Genomic DNA, 16,856 nt, shown 5'->3' on the forward strand with positions numbered 1-16,856 from the left:
AAGGAGGTTATGTTTTCACCCCAATGTGTTTGCTATTTGGCGAAAAAATTTTTTTTGCCACGTACGTTCGTCTGTTGCGTTTGTCTGTCTGTCTGTTTGTTCGTCACATGATTTTTTTGCCACAGTTTTCAAGCAATCGCTCTGAAATTTTTTGTGTGTTTAGTTGACCAGCCAAGGACAGCAATGCTTAATTTTGGTGATGGTCCGAATCCAGATGTGGATACGATGGTCATTAAATTTTTAACTGATTCTACACCGTTGAGACGGGGCTAAAAACGGTATTGCACAATATCTCAAAAGGTTATGGATGGATTTCGCAGAAACTTTGTGGACAGGATGGATGTGTGAAAAGGACCAATTGATTCGATTTTGGTGAAGATCCGAATCCGGATCCATATTCGATAATTATTTAATTTTTACGTGATTCTTCACCATTGAGAGATGCGGCTAAAAACGATATTGTATGATATCTCAAAAAGTTGTGGACGAGTTGTGACAAAACTCGGTGGAAGAGTTGATGAGGTGATGAGAACAAGCCGATTCGGTTTTGGTTAAGGTCCGGATTCAGATCTGACCCATCAGTGGCATACAAAATGTAAACGATTCAGCCTGGTGGAAGTATGTGCTCTACAGAGTGCCGTTCCATTTCACCAAGTGTCACTCAATGAGTGATTTTTCATTTGTTTGTTTGTGTGCAGGATATCTCAAAAGGTTATGGACGGATTCAGATTAAATTTTGTGGACAGGTTGGGTGTGTGACAAGGACGAACTGATTAGATTTTTGTGAAGATCCAGATCCGGATACGACTACTACAACTTTTAAAGTGCTTCTTCACCGTTGAGAGATTGGGCTAAACAGTTATATATCACAATATCTCAAAAAGTTAAGGGTGGATTCAGCCAAAACTTGGTGGACAGTTGGGTGGTGACGAGGACAAATTGATTCGATTTTGGTGAAGATCTGAATCTGGATGTAGATACGAGAATTTTTTAATCTTCAAAGTGATTCTTCACCATTGAGATTTCGGGCCAAAAACGATATATAGCACGATATATAGCATGATATATAGCATGATATTTCAAAAATGTATTGTGCCCGATATGTTCTCATGGATCAGGCATTACGTGGCGGAGGTACGTGCTCTACCAAGTGCCCTTCTAGCTTTTATTGTTATTGTTGTTTTATTATTGTTATTATTATTATTATTGCCTAATGCACCAAGGCAGTGCAGCATACTACCTGTCATATTCTGAGTCTAACATGAAACATCAGAAATGACAGCCTTTTTGTGACAATGTCCTCCTGCTACCTTGATCATGTACCACTGTACTTGCGTTCCTCCATGGGCAGGTGTGATCACTTGCTCGCCTTCTTCGTGCATTGGACTCCTGAGGCCTACAGTCTGGAGGGTTCTGAGGCGGGCCGCAATGGCGGCTTTGTTCTGCTGGAGAAACCAAAGGAACTGGAGATTATTGATGATTATTTTAAGGACAGGGAATGGGAGGTGAGTGCAGTTGGACAAGGGAGCCAATATTTCCCCCATCCCAGCAATACTATGTAATGCAGGCCATGGTTGTTGTTTTCCCTGTGTTGTGCAAAATATTCATGATAATGTTTTTGCAACGTCGTTGCTTTGCCTCGTCAACATTGGGATGTGGGATGTGTTGTTTACCCCCTCATAAGAGATGCTGAGGAATTCTTATAAGAATTTGACTCTTGAGTACTGAGGGTAAAACTTGGTTTTGAGACAGAGTTGGCAAATTACTGTACATTATATGTTCCAGCGGAACTTTCGTTGAGACAACAGGAACTTTCATTGATGGGATTGTTCGATCAAAATAATTTTTTAGCAGAGGCCTTCTTTGGCCGTGTGGATAAAATGCAAAGGTAAGAATTTTTTCCTGTTAATCTCTGTGAATAGAACAGATACTTTTTGGTCCTCATATGGAATATGGAGGTGTCACCAATTCTTGGCCATGAGGCACCCATGAGGGGGGGGGGCTGCTCTTGAGTCAATTTAGCCAACACAAGTTTGCAGCACGTTGAAGCACACTTAATGGGCAGAGAAACTGCAAGCAGAAATGTTGGAGAAGTCGTGCATGACAAAATTCAGGTCCAAATTGATTTGGGTGCATTGCAGTAAGCTTTCAAGGTCAGTACACCTTTGGTGTTAACGGCAGATACTTTTGAATCAAATTCTGATCTTTGTTGAGAAAAGACCAAATTATTTTCCGTGAAGTTTTGGGTAGTAGCTTGTAGATAGCAACTGCCTAGGACAGTACGACCGTCCTGACATACAAGCGTTAAAGTGGTGCTCGGAATCGTCTTGCACTCTTCGTGTCAAGATTGCTGGTCTTACTTTCTGTCTCATCCAAATTGAGCGACTGGGTGAGCTTTCCATTCCTCTTTCTCGAATGTACCATACACCCACTCATTCTATGCACATTCAGTGAATGACTTTACCTTATTTCTCTTCGCTTTAATTTTCTTATAAACCACAAATTACAAACATGGAAAAGTCCAACAAGTTTGTGGCCCCTAGTTCCTGGCATTTATGGGGTTTGAAGACTTTCTTCTGTTGAACACCATTTAGTTAGTACCTTTCCTAATATCTTGCTTCTCTCAGAGACCAAACTGTCAAACGGTGTTCTCGTTTATTCCTTTCACATTTCCAACTACATCCTTCACTCACGATTCTGCTTCAAAGGAGGAACCTGTGCTTATTCCAACCTCATCACACCTGTTGTGCATACACCTTGTGGACCTTGAATCTCCAAGCTTTGACATCATCTGTCTTAAGATTTGTCTCCCAACTATCACTATTTTTCTCTTTCACCTCCTGCTTTCCTAACTCTCCAAACTTTACAACTTTCTTTGACGGTCTAATTTCCTGCCATGAGGTCGTGAGATACTGTTACCCTCAAGCTGAAGTCCTCTATTGAGGAGACTTCAATGTACACCACATGGAGTGCTTGAAATCTTCCCACAGAGATGGTGTGGGGGATGAAGCTCCTGCATTTTGCATTCTTAATGATTTGGAACAAATTATCAACCACCCAACCCATATTTCAGATCATCACCCCCACTCTCTCAATACTCTGGATCCTGGACAAGTTTTTCACCTCCAATCCGTTGAGTTATAACTACACTAATTCATCCCCGATTGGTTCCTCTGACCACACTCTTGTAAATGTCTTTTCACTTGCCACTCCTCCTTCCTCCTCCTCCTCCAACCACTCTCTCTAAACTCCAGTGTTGGCACTTTAATTGTGCTGACTGGACTGGCTTCTGGAAATTCTGTTTTGACTTTCCTTTGGGAAGATTGCTGCCTCTCCTCGAGCAATGCCTCTGTCTCTGCAGAGCATGTAGCTGAAGTTATTGTTACAGGGATGGAGGCTTGCATCCCCTTCCCTTTTAAAACCATCTCTTCTTCTAATTCCTGGTCCAGCCATTCCTGCTCTGCGGCCATTCGTGCAAGGGTCGTGGCATATCGAACCTGGAAAAAAAATGTCTTCTTCCTCCGATTCGCATTCAGTCTTCATCTCCACTCGAAATCATTGAAAATATGTTATTTGTGAGGTGAAGCATTCTTTTATCCAAAGGAAGTGTGACAACCTTTCCTCTTCTTTCAATAATAATTCGTCTTTCTGGTCTTCAGCCAAAAGTATCTCCAACAACTGTCACACTTCCTTTCCTTCACTTTTCCCATCCCGTGATACTATAGCAGTCTCTCCAACTGACAAAGCAACTCCTTTTGGTTTTCCTTTCTCCTCTAATTCCATATTGGATAACTCCAACAACCCAGACGCACCCACCAATCCTTTGCCCCCCCCCCCATAATCTCTTTTTATTCCATCAAAAAAGTACTTCCCTCTCTGCACGCAAGCAAGGTGTACAGACTCGATGGCATTCCTCCTTGTATGTTAAAGGAGTGTGCTTCAGAACTTGTACCTGTGCTCGCTCGTTTGTTTTCCTTCTGTTTAAAAACCCAAATTTTTCCTCTTTCCTGGAAACATGCATTAGTACAGCCTATTCTAAAAAAGGGTGTTCGTTCAAACTCTTCCCAACTACCATCCAATTGCTCTGACTTCTACTATTTCCAATGTCTTTGAACATCTTCTCAATTCTCATTTCTTCAAGCATCTTGAATCTCAGTCCTCTCTCTGACCATCAGTATAGCTTCCGAAAGGTGAGACCAACCAATGATATCCTTTCCTATGTTTCGAATGTCTGGTCATCTTCTCTGCGTGATTTTGGAAATGGTTGAATTGGATTACAAATGGGAACCTGATCCTTTATTTATTTTTTATTTATTTATTTATTTATTTATTTTAAAGTTGTATCATGTGGTGTCGCCCACTTTACTTCTCAAGTGCTCAAATGCTCCTGATAACTTTTTTTGTCCCCCTTCTTCTTGAGTTCAAGCCTTATGGGTACTTGTGTAATGGGGTTTATTAATTTCCATTTGGTGTTTGATTGTGCCGCACCATGTGCAGTTTTGCACTGCTGGAAGTGATGCCATGCAGAGCAATTGGCAGTTACACGTCTTGCTTTGCTGATTCATCACCTGTTATGCTTCTCATTGTGTCTTCTTCCTTTTGAATTAGGTGTTCACTCTTGTTTTCTGTTCTACCCACCCACCCTACCCCCTCCCTGGCTCTTTCCCAATCATTCATCTCACCATTGTTGATAAACTTTAAACGATCACAAATTGACTTATTTACCGACCAAATGTCAGACAAACTTTTAAGAACAAGATGCTTATGCCATTAAAATGGCCCTAAAAATTTTTTTTAAATAAAAAGACTACCTTTTCTTCTTGTGGCAAAGGTCATACAAACATCTCTCGCTTCATCTTGTGTAATGCATTATCATGCTTGTGTGTTTGCTCGTTAACTTTGATTTATTATTTATTTTTTTGTATAAAGTTTCTCATATGTGCATTTTGCGTGCATGTACAACTGTGTGTCCTGCTTCCTGCGCTGTGTGCAGGTTCTTTCTGTGAATGAATACCATCACAGAATTGATGAAATTAATGCAGAAGAACTGTGTAGCCTCTGTGAGCGTCTTCAGGTGCATTTTTTTTTCACCTTTTCTTTCATTATTTCTTTATTTTGTTTGCACTTCAATCCTGCTCGTATTGCTCATTGAATGCCAGCATTGCATATACGCATGTTATTTACACCAATCATGGCACGTGCTGTTTCACCTGTTGTATGAACTGCTCATGCTGGTTGCATTGCATGCTTACATTGCCTGAAGTGTGTGTGTGTGTGTGTGTGTGTGTGTGTGTGTGTGTGTGTGTGTGTGTGTGTGTGTGTGTGTGTGTGTGTGTGTGTGTGTGTGTGTGTTCACACACACCTAACATTCGTCGTGGCTGTTTAATATGTGTGCCCGGCTCTGCTGCCATTCAGGGATAGGCTTATGTCTCATGAGATAGATGAACCGGGCGCACATATTTTGATGAGATCGTCACATGACCTTGGCAGTGAAAGGAATCGGAGTTTTTCAGCTTCATTTCAAAGGCATTTGGATCTTCACCAAATTGTAATGCTGTCATTGTGCCCTATATGCATGATCGCCTTTGAACTGTTTAGTCTGGGTTCAAAGGTAAATCCAACTAGAAAACGTCATCCTGGTTTTTCACACATAATTATGTTCATCAGACATTAGGCCTCGCTCCTCATCTGCCAGTACTGGTTGTCGATGGACATGAATGATTCCATGGTGATGTTCAAAAGGAGTCGGTGAGTTATCGCCAAAAACCTGAACAAGCTACAAATTTCTGCATTGACCGATAGGGGGCACTGTATCATCAGTACAACCACATCCCAGTCGTGGTATCAACCCTGGTAATGATGTGGCTTGGTGCTGCACACGAAGACGTCCACGTCACGTACGTTCTTCATTTTGATTTGTTTTTGTTGTTTTGTCGGTTCCTCTTTTTTGCCGTTGCTGTCACACTGATAATTTAGTGCGACCATTTTATTCACCCTTATGTTTTAACACCAGTTTTGGTACGTGTGCATGTTGTCATGGTGGTTCAGCTTTTGAAAGCCAAGCCAGAGGGTAGAAAATATTATTCGATCATGTTTCATGGTGTAGTTGGTTTTGCTCATGGCAATTGTCCTTTAAACTTCTCAAAGTAAAGAGGTGTAGTGGTTGAGGCTCAATCTAACTATTCTGCTGTGTGCGTAAGGTGTAAATTTGTATACGAATGAAATATTGCAAAACGCATTGTGATTAAGAGTTCCCTTAGTTTTTTGAGGCTTGGTGGTATGTGTAGTGCTATGCAATTGGTCGATGAAGTGGTACTTAATGGCTGTCCTAGAGTACACTCAGTTTGATCATGTTTCATGGTGTCGTTGGTTATCCCTTTATTATCTTTATTAGCCCTTTATTATCTTTATTAGCCATTTGTTACCCTTTATTACCCTTAATTACCCTTAATTACCCTTTATTAGCCCTTTATTATCTTTATTAGCCCTTTGTTACCCTTTATTGCCCTTTGTTACCCTTTATTACCCTTTATTAGCCCTTTGTTAGCCCTTTATTAGCCCTTTGTTAGCCGTTTAGTACCCTTTATTCGCCCTGTATGATCTTTATTCGCCATTTGTTACCCTTAATTACCCTTAATTACCCTTTATTAGCCCTTTATTATCTTTATTAGCCCTTTGTTACCCTTTATTGCCCTTTGTTACCCTTTATTACCCTTTATTAGCCCTTTATTACCCTTTATTAGCCCTTTGTTACCAACTTAGTCCTTTAGTACGAAACCCTTGGCCAATTTATTAAGCCCACTTGACAACCTGTCATGCTCGGTGGGCCTCCCAAGAAATCTATTGTTTTTTCTCGACCTCACCAGTCCTTGCTTATCATGCATTCACGAAACATGTTTTGCTTCAAATATTGCAATGCCTTCATAAACAGTCTGATTTATGTGGATCAAACTAGAGCAGCAATCGGTAGAGCACATATCTCCGCCAGGCTGAACAGTTTACGTTTTGCATCTCATGATAGGCCGCATCTGGATCTGGAGCTGAACACAAATCTAATTGGCTTGTTCTTGTCATCTACCGAACCCATCCACCAGGTTTTGTCATCCATCCAAGACCTTTTGAAATATCGTGCTATATATCGTCGTGTCACACCGATTAAGACTGATGCTGGCCGAATGGACTTAACTGGCTTTTACTCCCTTGGACTGCATTCAAACAATGCTGGTTTTGCATGTGCAGGAATTGCAAGAAGGACATGAGGTTCTTCAGCTATTTTAAATCCAATGGGTTCATTTCCCAAACCAAATAGCAGTGGATGGTGATCGCAACGGAGGAAATGACGACGGGTTGAGGTGGGGAAGAAAGGGGAACACGGAATTGATAAATAATTACTTGCGTACAAAAGACCTATGGTGCCACACACCAGACTTGTTCAAAGACGGGGAAAGGGAACGAGAACCAGGGCAACGAAGGCCCACGAGCAGGAACCAGGGACAAACAAACAGGCAAAAGGCAGGAGCATGAGCAAGGCAGGCAGGCAGACGCCATGGACAGAACAACCGTTTTTTCTCCACACAATCTCCTTCTGTCCTTTCTTTTTTGCTTCACTTATTGCCCTCGCTCTCTGGACAGCTCGCCCCTTTTAAAGTCCCTCCACTCTCTCTGCTTCGGCTTCATCTCGGCACGTCATCCGGTGGTACATATAAGAGGTTATACGTATAATTCCTTACCATAAACCAGGTCAGGTATGGGAGCATGTGCCAGAACAGCGCGTCGCTGCGTCCACTTTCCGCCGGTACTCCAGGGCCTCCGTCTGGCCATCCCCCAGGCAGATGCCAGGCCCATCCCCATCTCCTTGAGATGATGGTCAACCTGTTGCAACCATGAGGCACGTGGTCGGCCCACTGGCCTCCTCCACTCATGAGACTCCCTTGCTGAGAGAATCTGGTGAGCAGGATCAGCGTCAGGAAAACGAGCCACATGTCCATACAGCCGCAACTGACGCTCACGGACTATGCAGGTAACAAATCTCATCCGAGTCTCTCTCAGCAACCGCTCGTTGGACACAAAATCCGACCAGCGATAGCCAAGGATTCTCCGAAGAGACCTGGTACCAAAGGAATTAAGTCTCCGTCTCAGATCCTTGGTCAGAGTCCAAGTCTCACACCCATAGAGCAAGACTGGAAGTACCAAGGACCTGAAGACTCGGACTTTCATCCTCCCGCACAGGTACCGGCAGCACCACACCCCATGATCCAGTCCATGACTCCCCAGGCCCGACCCAGATGTCTATTGACCTCTGACTCGCAGCCAGCAGAGACATGAATATCACTGCCAAGGTAAGTGAATCTCTCCACGACCTCAACATCCTCACCACAAACAGACACAGACAGGACAGCAGCATCCAAGATGTCACCGAAAGCCTGGATCTTAGTTTTGACCCAAGAAACCCGTAATCCCAACGGCTCCGACTCCTCATTCAGCACCTCGAGGGCCCCCAAGAGGATGTCTAAAGTCTCCGCAAAGATGACTGCATCATCTGCAAAATGAAGGTCCGAGATCTTGGCATTCCCAAACGATGCACCGCAACTTGATCTCTCCGACATCCTCCCTAAAATCCAGTCCATACAAGTGCTGAAAAGTGTGGGCCAAGTACACATCCCTGATGAACTCCAGTAACAACTGGAAATAAGTCAGAGATGGTACCACCACACTTCACAGCACTCTCAGTACCAGAGTAGAGTTCATACATCAGATCGATCAGTTTTGGTGGCACCCCACGAAGACCAAGAATCCTCCAGAGGACATCCCGATTCACTGAATCGAACGCTTTACAGAGATCAACATAGGCTGCAAGCAGCCCCTGCCGAAACTCTCGTCTGCGTTTGGTGAGGACACGAAGTGCAAGGATACGGTCAATCGTTGACCTCTTTGGTGTAAAGCCTGACTGCTCTGGACGCTGGTGCTCAAGCAGATGGTGGCGAACCCTATCAAGAATTATCCGAGCAAAGACCTTGCCCGGCACTGAGAGCAGCGTCACCCCTCGGTAGTTGTTGCAGTCTTGGCGATCACCCTTCCCTTTCCAGAGAGGGACAACAAGGCCCCTCTTCCAGTCAGTTGGGATGATGCCTGTGTTCCAGGCAGAGCACAAAACTGCATGCAACGAAACGAGTGCAGCATTTCCACCAGCCTTGAGAAGTTCGGCATGGATACCACAGATCCCTGGAGCTTTGCCCCGTTTCAACTGGTTCACCGAAGCCCGTGTTTCCACAAGCGAAGGTGGACCACAGTTGATTTGAGGGTCAGCAACAGGGATTGTAACACCCTTGACGTCCAACTCGACAGCTGGGGGATCAGCCTGGTACAACCGTTCAAAGTAACCGGCCCAGCGGGCCTTCACTTCAGACTCCTCTGTCAAGAGCCTACCACTCTCTGCTCAAACTGTAGTGCTCCGAGGGATGGGCTTGGATGAACGTAATGCGCGAATTCCCCTGTAAACGGGACGAGAATCACCTGTCCACAGGTGATGCTCTATCCCCTCACAGATTCCTCGCACATAGGCCTCCTTGTCCACCCTCAGTGCACGTACAGTTTTACGCCTCAGCTCCCTGAACAGCTCAGCTCTGCCATTCAGCCTGGCCCTGCGACTCTGGTCAATGGTATCCAGTGTCCCTTGAGAGACAAAATTCTTCTTTGCCCTGCGGTGAGTTCCAAGGCATCCACCGGCAACATCAAGGACGGTGGTCTTGAAGGCGCTCCACAATTCCTCAGGACCCCCCAAAGCACCCAGACCCCCCAAGTGTCCACTCAGCCTGTTCGCAAACTCCTCAGCTACTCTCTCATCCCTGAGCTTGGCAACATCCAGCCTAGGCTGGGATGGTACCATTCTCCAGGATTTAAGGTGCAGCTTTAGAGTTGCTACAACAAGCCTGTGGTCAGTATTGAGGAACTGAGCACTCCGGTAGACCCTGCAGTTCTGGATCATCCTCCAACGACCGTCAATGAGGACATGGTCAATCTCCTTTGCCACACCGCCAGCGTTGGAATACCAAGTCCAGCGATGAGGTTGTGGGCGCTGAAACCATGAACCAGCCACCCTAAGTCCATGACTTCTTGCAAAGTCAAGGAACTTAGTGCTATTCTGGTTCATAGTTCCTGACCCATGGGGACCAACACACACCTCATAACCATCCCTATCAGTTCCAGTCGATGCATTGAAATCCCCCAAGACTAGAAGTGTATCTCGTCTGGGGCACTGATCAACTACAGACTCGAGTGTGGCGTAGAATGCATCCTTCACGGTGAGATCACTCGCCTCAGTCGGAGCATAAACAGAGACCAGGGAAATGACACCCAAGGAGTGACGAATCCTTAATCTCATAATACGCTCGTTGACTGGTGTTATCTCAATTATCATTGGGGTCAGCTTATTGGACACAGCTACAGCAACTCCTTGGGTATGGTAACCATCAGAGCGACCAGACCAATAGTAGGTGTAACCACCCACCATTATCTCGCCGCAATCCGGTCTCCGAACCTCAGAGAGAGCTGCAATCCCGATGTCCAAACGCTTGAGCTCAGATGATAACAGAGACAGGTGATCATCCTCTCTTAGGGATAGGACATTCCAGGCACCCACCCGAAGGGACCTCCTCAGGTTAACCCAAGGAGACCGCCGTCTGGTGGACGACACCTCAGCACCACTCCGACACACTCTCCCGCAATCTGACCCAGGGATGTTACCCCGTGGTTTCCCTCCTATCATCAAAGATTGGGGGTCCCAAAGGCTTTGCCCCAATCCCGTCATCCGGTGAGCTGCCCTGCGAAGGGAAGCTGCACAGGAGGTACTCCCACGGAGTGGGTTTTCAGATTTTTTTGCGTTTTTGCGTTTTGCGGAATGAAGGGTTTTACGGTGGCCGGAGTGCAAATCCTGCCACCAACCTCCTAATAAGAAGTGACCCAACTGCAGGAGGATGTCCGCAGACACAGTTGGGCACGAGATATGGATGGCTTTTGGCTCACAAGGAGCTCCTCCGCCCTTTGACCATAAACCCTAATATATTTATTACAACGCACCACCCTCCATATAGTGCACATTTAAACAGACAATTCTTAAGCAATGTTTTCTGACTTAATCACATCGAGATGGGTGAGCTACTCATGCACGGACCATACTACTCTATACATTTAGATATGTATTGAGGTAATGGTAATAATAAGGATCAGGATCCTAAGATGCATTTCGATCCCCCCCCCCCCGCCCCCGGCAAATGTAACAATATCGCTTTTGGCCCCATTTCTCAATGGCGTTGAATCACTTAAGAATTTTTTTTTTAATTCTCATGTCCAGATTTGGATCTTCACTAAAATCTAATCATTTCGTCCTTGTCACACACCCATCCCATCCACCAAATTTCGTGCCAATCCATCCACAACTTTTTGAGATATCCTGCTGACAGACATACAAACAGACAGGGGCAAAAACATAACCTATGTCCACCTTCAGTGGCAGAGGTAATAAGCCTGTCTAAGTACTGTTGGACCCTGCTATTCGCGGGGGATACAATATGTTCCTGAAAAATTCCGTGAATGTCGAGGCATTTTATCAATGGAAAAAGGGGGGACAGGTTTCCAGTGGTTCATGATTCATGAGGGAAAATCAAATATCCGGTGAAAAAAACGCAAATATTCTTCTTCTTCTTCTTCTTCTTCTTTTGGCGAGCTCCCGTTAGGGGTCGCCACAGCGGATCAACCGTCTCCATTTCGCTCTATCCTCCACATCTTCCATTGACACTCCAACCACCCGCATGTCCGCCCTCACCGTATCCATGAACCTCTTCTTTGGCCTTCCTCTTCTCCTCCTGCCTGGAGGAGAATCTTCAACATCCTTCTCCCGATATACTCCGCTTCCCTCCTGTGAACATGTCCAAACCATCTCAATCTCACCTCTCTCACTTTGTCTCCAAACAGTCCGACCTGCGCTGTCCCTCTAATATACTCATTTCTTATCCTATCCATCCTCATCACTCCCAACGAGAATCGCAGCATCTTTAACTCTGCCACCTCCAGCTCCGCTTCCTGTCTTTTTGTCAGCACCACCGCCTCCAAACCATACAACATAGCTGGTCTCACTACTGTCTTATATACTTTCCCCTTCACTCTTGCAGCTCCCCTTCTGTCACAAATCACTCCTGCAACTCTTCTCCAACCACTCCATCCTACCTGCACTCTCTTTTTCACTTCTCACCCACACTCTCCGTTACTTTGGACAGTTGATCCCAAGTATTTAAACCCATCCACCTTCCCCACCTCAACTCCTTGCAACCGCACCATACCACCACCCTCCCTCTCATTTACGCACATGTACTCCGTCTTACTCCGACTGACTATCATTCCCCTTCTCTCCAGTGCGTACCTCCACCGCTCGAGACTCGTCTCAGCCTGCTCCCTACTCTCCCTACAGATCATGATGTTATCCGCGAACATCATAGTCCATGGAGACTCCAGTCTGATCTCGTCCGTCAACCTGTCCATCACCATTGCAAACAGGCAAGGGCTCAGAGTCGATCCTTGGTGCAATCCCACTTTAACCTTAAACCGGTCCATCATTCCTACCGCACACCTCACCGCTGTCACACTGTCCTCATACATATCCTGCACGATCCTCACATACTTCTCCACCACTTCCGACTTCCTCATACAATGCCACAACTCCTCTCTTGGCACCCTATCATAAGCTTTCTCGAAATCCACAAACACACAATGTAACTCCTTCTGGCCTTCCCTATTCTTCTCCATCAACATTCTGAAAGCAAACATCGCATCAGTGGTGCTCTTTCCTGGCATAAACCCATGTTGCTGCTCACAGATCGTCACCTCTCCTCTCAAGCGAGCTTCCCTACTCTTTCCTACAACTTCATGGTGTGGCTCAACAACTTTATCCCTCTGTAATTTCCACAGCTCTGCACATCACCCTTATTCTTGAAAATCGGAACCAGTACACTTACTCTCCACTCCTCCGGCATCCTCTCACTTTCCAAGACTTTATTAGACAATCTGGTTAACAACCCCACTGCCATCTCTCCTAAGCACTTCCATGCCTCCACTGGTATACCATCTGGGCCAACCGCCTTTCCACTTTTCATCCTCTTCATAGCAGTCCTCACTTCATCCTTACTGATCCACCCCACTTCCTGTTTCACTATCTCCACCTCTTCCATCCTTCTCTCTCTCATTTTCTTCATTCATCAGCTCCTCAAAGTACTCCATCCACCTTCTCAACACACTCTCCTCGCTCGTCAGCACATTCCCATTTGCGTCCTTTATCACCCTAACCTGCAGCACATCCTTCCCACCTCGGTCCCTCTGTCTTGCCAATCGGTATAAATCCTTTTCCCCTTCTTTTGTATTCAACTTCTCATACAGCTCGTCATATGCCTTTTCCTTGGCCTTTGCCACCTCTCTTTTTGCCTTTCGCCACCACTCCTTGTACTCCTGCCTACTTTCTTCATCTCTCTAACTATCCCACTTCCTTTTCGCCAAACCCTTCTTCCTTGTACTTTCCTGTACTTCCTCATTCCACCAGCAAGTCTCCTTATCTTCCTTCCTCTGTCCAGATGTCACACCAAGTACCTTCCTAGCTTTCTCCCTCACCACTTCTGCTGTAGTTCCCCAATCATCCCACCAATCTTTACCACCATCCTACACCTGTCTCACCTCCTCCCTAAATTTCATGCAACAGTCTTCCTCCTTCAGCTTCCACCATCTGGTCCTTGGTTCAGCCCTCACTCTCTTTCTCAACCTCACCTCTAAAGTCATCCTACAGACCACCAATCGATGCTGTCGAGCTACACTCTCCCCTGCCACCACCTTACAGTCACTAATCTCTTTCAGGTTGCATCTCCTGCTTAATATGTAATCCACCTGTGTGCACTTACCTCCACTCTTGTACATCACCCTGTGTTCCTCTTTATTCTTGAAATACGTGTTTACCACTGCCATTTCCATTCTTTTTGCAAACTCTACCACCATTTGCCCTTCCACATTTCTCTTGTTGAGACCATACCTACCCATCACCTCCTCATCCTCTTTATTCCCTTCCCCAACATGCCCATTGAAATCTGCTCCAATCACCACTCTTTCATCCTTGGATACACTCTCCACCACTTCATCTAACTCACTCCAGAAATCTTCTTTATATTCCATCTCACACCCCATATGTGGGGCATATGCACTGATGACATTCATCATCACCCCTTCAATTTCCAACTTCACACCCATCACTCGGTCAGACACTCTCCTCACCTCCAACACCCTCTTGACATAATCTTCCTTCAGGATTACCCCGACACCATTTCTCCTCCCATCCACACCATGGTAGAACAGTTTGAAACCACCTCCAATGCTCCGAGCCTTTCTCCCCATCCACTTGGTCTCTTGTACACACAGTATGTCCACCTTTCTTCTCTCCATCATATCAGCCAACTCTCGCCCTTTGCCAGTCATCGTCCCAACATTCAGAGTTCCAACTCTCACCTCCACACTTCTACCCTTTCCCCTCTCCCACTGCCTCCGGACTCACCTTCCCCGTCTCCTTCTCCTTCGCCCAGCAGTAGCACAATTTCCACTGGTACCCTGCTGACCACCGGTACCGGTGGCGGTCGTTGGTAACCCGGGCCTCGACCGATCCGGTATGGAAATTCGTTTTGTTGTCCGCATAATGATTTGGCATAGATTTTTACGCCGGATGCCCTTCCTGACGCAACCCTGGTCAACTCATACGACACACATGGATATGGTACACCTATTCTAACCGGGGCAGACACCGGGCCCAGTACAACTGGTGCTCATTTCGCCGACCTCGGAAGGATGACAGGCTGAGTTAACCCCCTGGTGTTTTCGACTTGGTATATATATATATATATATATATATATATATATATATATATATATATATATATATATATATATATATATATATATATATATATATACATACATATATTAATTCAGTGTCGGTGAAAAAAAAAAACGCAAATAAAAAAACGAAAAAAACCCTGGTGAAAAAACGCAAATACGCCCGCAAAAAGCAAACACCGCAAATAGGCCCGTGAAAAAATGCAAAAACACAAAAACAAAAATCCCAGCAAGTATGCGAAGCACAGGACCGCGAATGTCGAAGCACATCGCGTTTTATAAACTGTGAATAGCGAGGTCCGATGGTACACGGCCCTCAGTGTTAATGCATGAACTCTACATTAGACAAAATTCACTGCTTATGAGGAAATTACTTCCTCCTTTTATCAATGTACCTTAAAAATGGTGCTTAAAGTAAAAGAAAAATCGAAGCTCATACCAAGTCTAGGCTCATGAAACAGCAGTTAACATTTAATGTGACACAGGATGTATTGTTGCTGTAACAGTCTCAGAATAACTTGGCTGGAGTAACTACTGTGACTTTTGAGATAGCTTCACTGTAACCGCCATGCACATGTCTTCCGTTTCACATCTTGGTTAAGAGTTCTGCACATCCATGCTTCGGCTTTACATGGTGTCTTCGGCTTTACATGGTGTCTTCGGCTTTACATGGTGTCTTCGGCTTTACATGGTGTCTTCGGCTTTACATGGTGTCTTCGGCTTTACATGGTTTCTTCGGCTTTACATGGTGTCTTCGGCTTTACATGGTGTCTTCGGCTTGACATGGTGTCTTCGGCTTGACATGGTGACTTCGGCTTTACATGGTGTCTTCGGCTTTACATGGTGTCTTCGGCTTTACATGGTGTCTTCGGCTTTACATGGTGTCTTCGGCTTGACATGGTGACTTCGGCTTGACATGGTGTCTTCGGCTTTACATGGTGTCTTCGGCTTGACATGGTGTCTTCGGCTTGACATGGTGACTTCGGCTTGACATGGTGTCTTCGGCTTTACATGGTGTCTTTGGCTTGACATGGTGTCTTCGGCTTTACATGGTGTCTTCGGCTTGACATGGTGTCTTCGGCTTGACATGGTGACTTCGGCTTGACATGGTGTCTTCGGCTTTACATGGTGTCTTCGGCTTTACATGGTGTCTTCGGCTTGACATGGTGTCTTCGGCTTGACATGGTGACTTCGGCTTGACATGGTGTCTTCGGCTTTACATGGTGTCTTCGGCTTGACATGGTGTCTTCGGCTTGACATGGTGTCTTTGGCTTGACATGGTGACTTCGGCTTTACATGGTGTCTTCGGCTTGACATGGTGTCTTCGGCTTGACATGGTGACTTCGGCTTTACATGGTGTCTTCGGCTTTACATGGTGTCTTCGGCTTGACATGGTGACTTCGGCTTGACATGGTGACTTCGGCTTTACATGGTGACTTCGGCTTTACATGGTGTCTTCGGCTTTACATGGTGTCTTCGGCTTTACATGGTGTCTTCGGCTTGACATGGTGTCTTCGGCTTAACATGGTGACTTCGGCTTTACATGGTGTCTTCGGCTTTACATGGTGACTTCGGCTTTACATGGTGACTTCGGCTTTACATGGTGACTTTGCCTTTACATGGTGTCTTCGGCTTGACATGGTGACTTCAGCTTGACATGGTGTCTTTGCCTTTACATGGTGTCTTTGCCTTTACATCGTGTCTTCGGCTTTACATGGTGTCTTCGGCTTGACATGGTGACTTCGGCTTTACATGGTGACTTCGGCTTTACATGGTGACTTCGGCTTTACATGGTGACTTCGGCTTTACATGGTGACTTTGCCTTTACATGGTGTCTTCGGCTTTACATGGTGTCTTCGGCTTGACATGGTGACTTCGGCTTTACATGGTGTCTTTGCCTTTACATGGTGTCTTTGCCTTTACATGGTGTCTTTGCCTTT

At 45.5% G+C, this 16,856-nt stretch overlaps 1 protein-coding gene across 11 annotated transcripts in view; it reads left to right on the forward strand.

Moving 5' to 3' along the window:
* OXR1 (oxidation resistance 1) overlaps positions 1 to 16,856 on the forward strand; it is a 325,783-nt gene that overhangs the window by 284,888 nt on the left and 24,039 nt on the right. For 10 of the 11 annotated variants that reach the window (XM_085895180.1, XM_085895181.1, XM_085895178.1 and 7 more), the window contains 2 exons: positions 1,352 to 1,505; positions 4,994 to 5,074. In XM_085895180.1, the coding sequence (XP_085751306.1) occupies positions 1,352 to 1,505; positions 4,994 to 5,074 (235 nt within the window). The remainder of the gene's footprint in view (positions 1 to 1,351; positions 1,506 to 4,993; positions 5,075 to 16,856) is intronic. The other variant, XM_085895184.1, reaches the window with a different exon arrangement.

The sequence above is a fragment of the Eptatretus burgeri genome, chromosome 9 (genome assembly GCF_056783735.1).
Source record: "Eptatretus burgeri isolate ZD-2024b chromosome 9, Ebu_testis_v1, whole genome shotgun sequence".
Classification (NCBI taxonomy): Eukaryota; Metazoa; Chordata; class Myxini; order Myxiniformes; family Myxinidae; genus Eptatretus; species Eptatretus burgeri.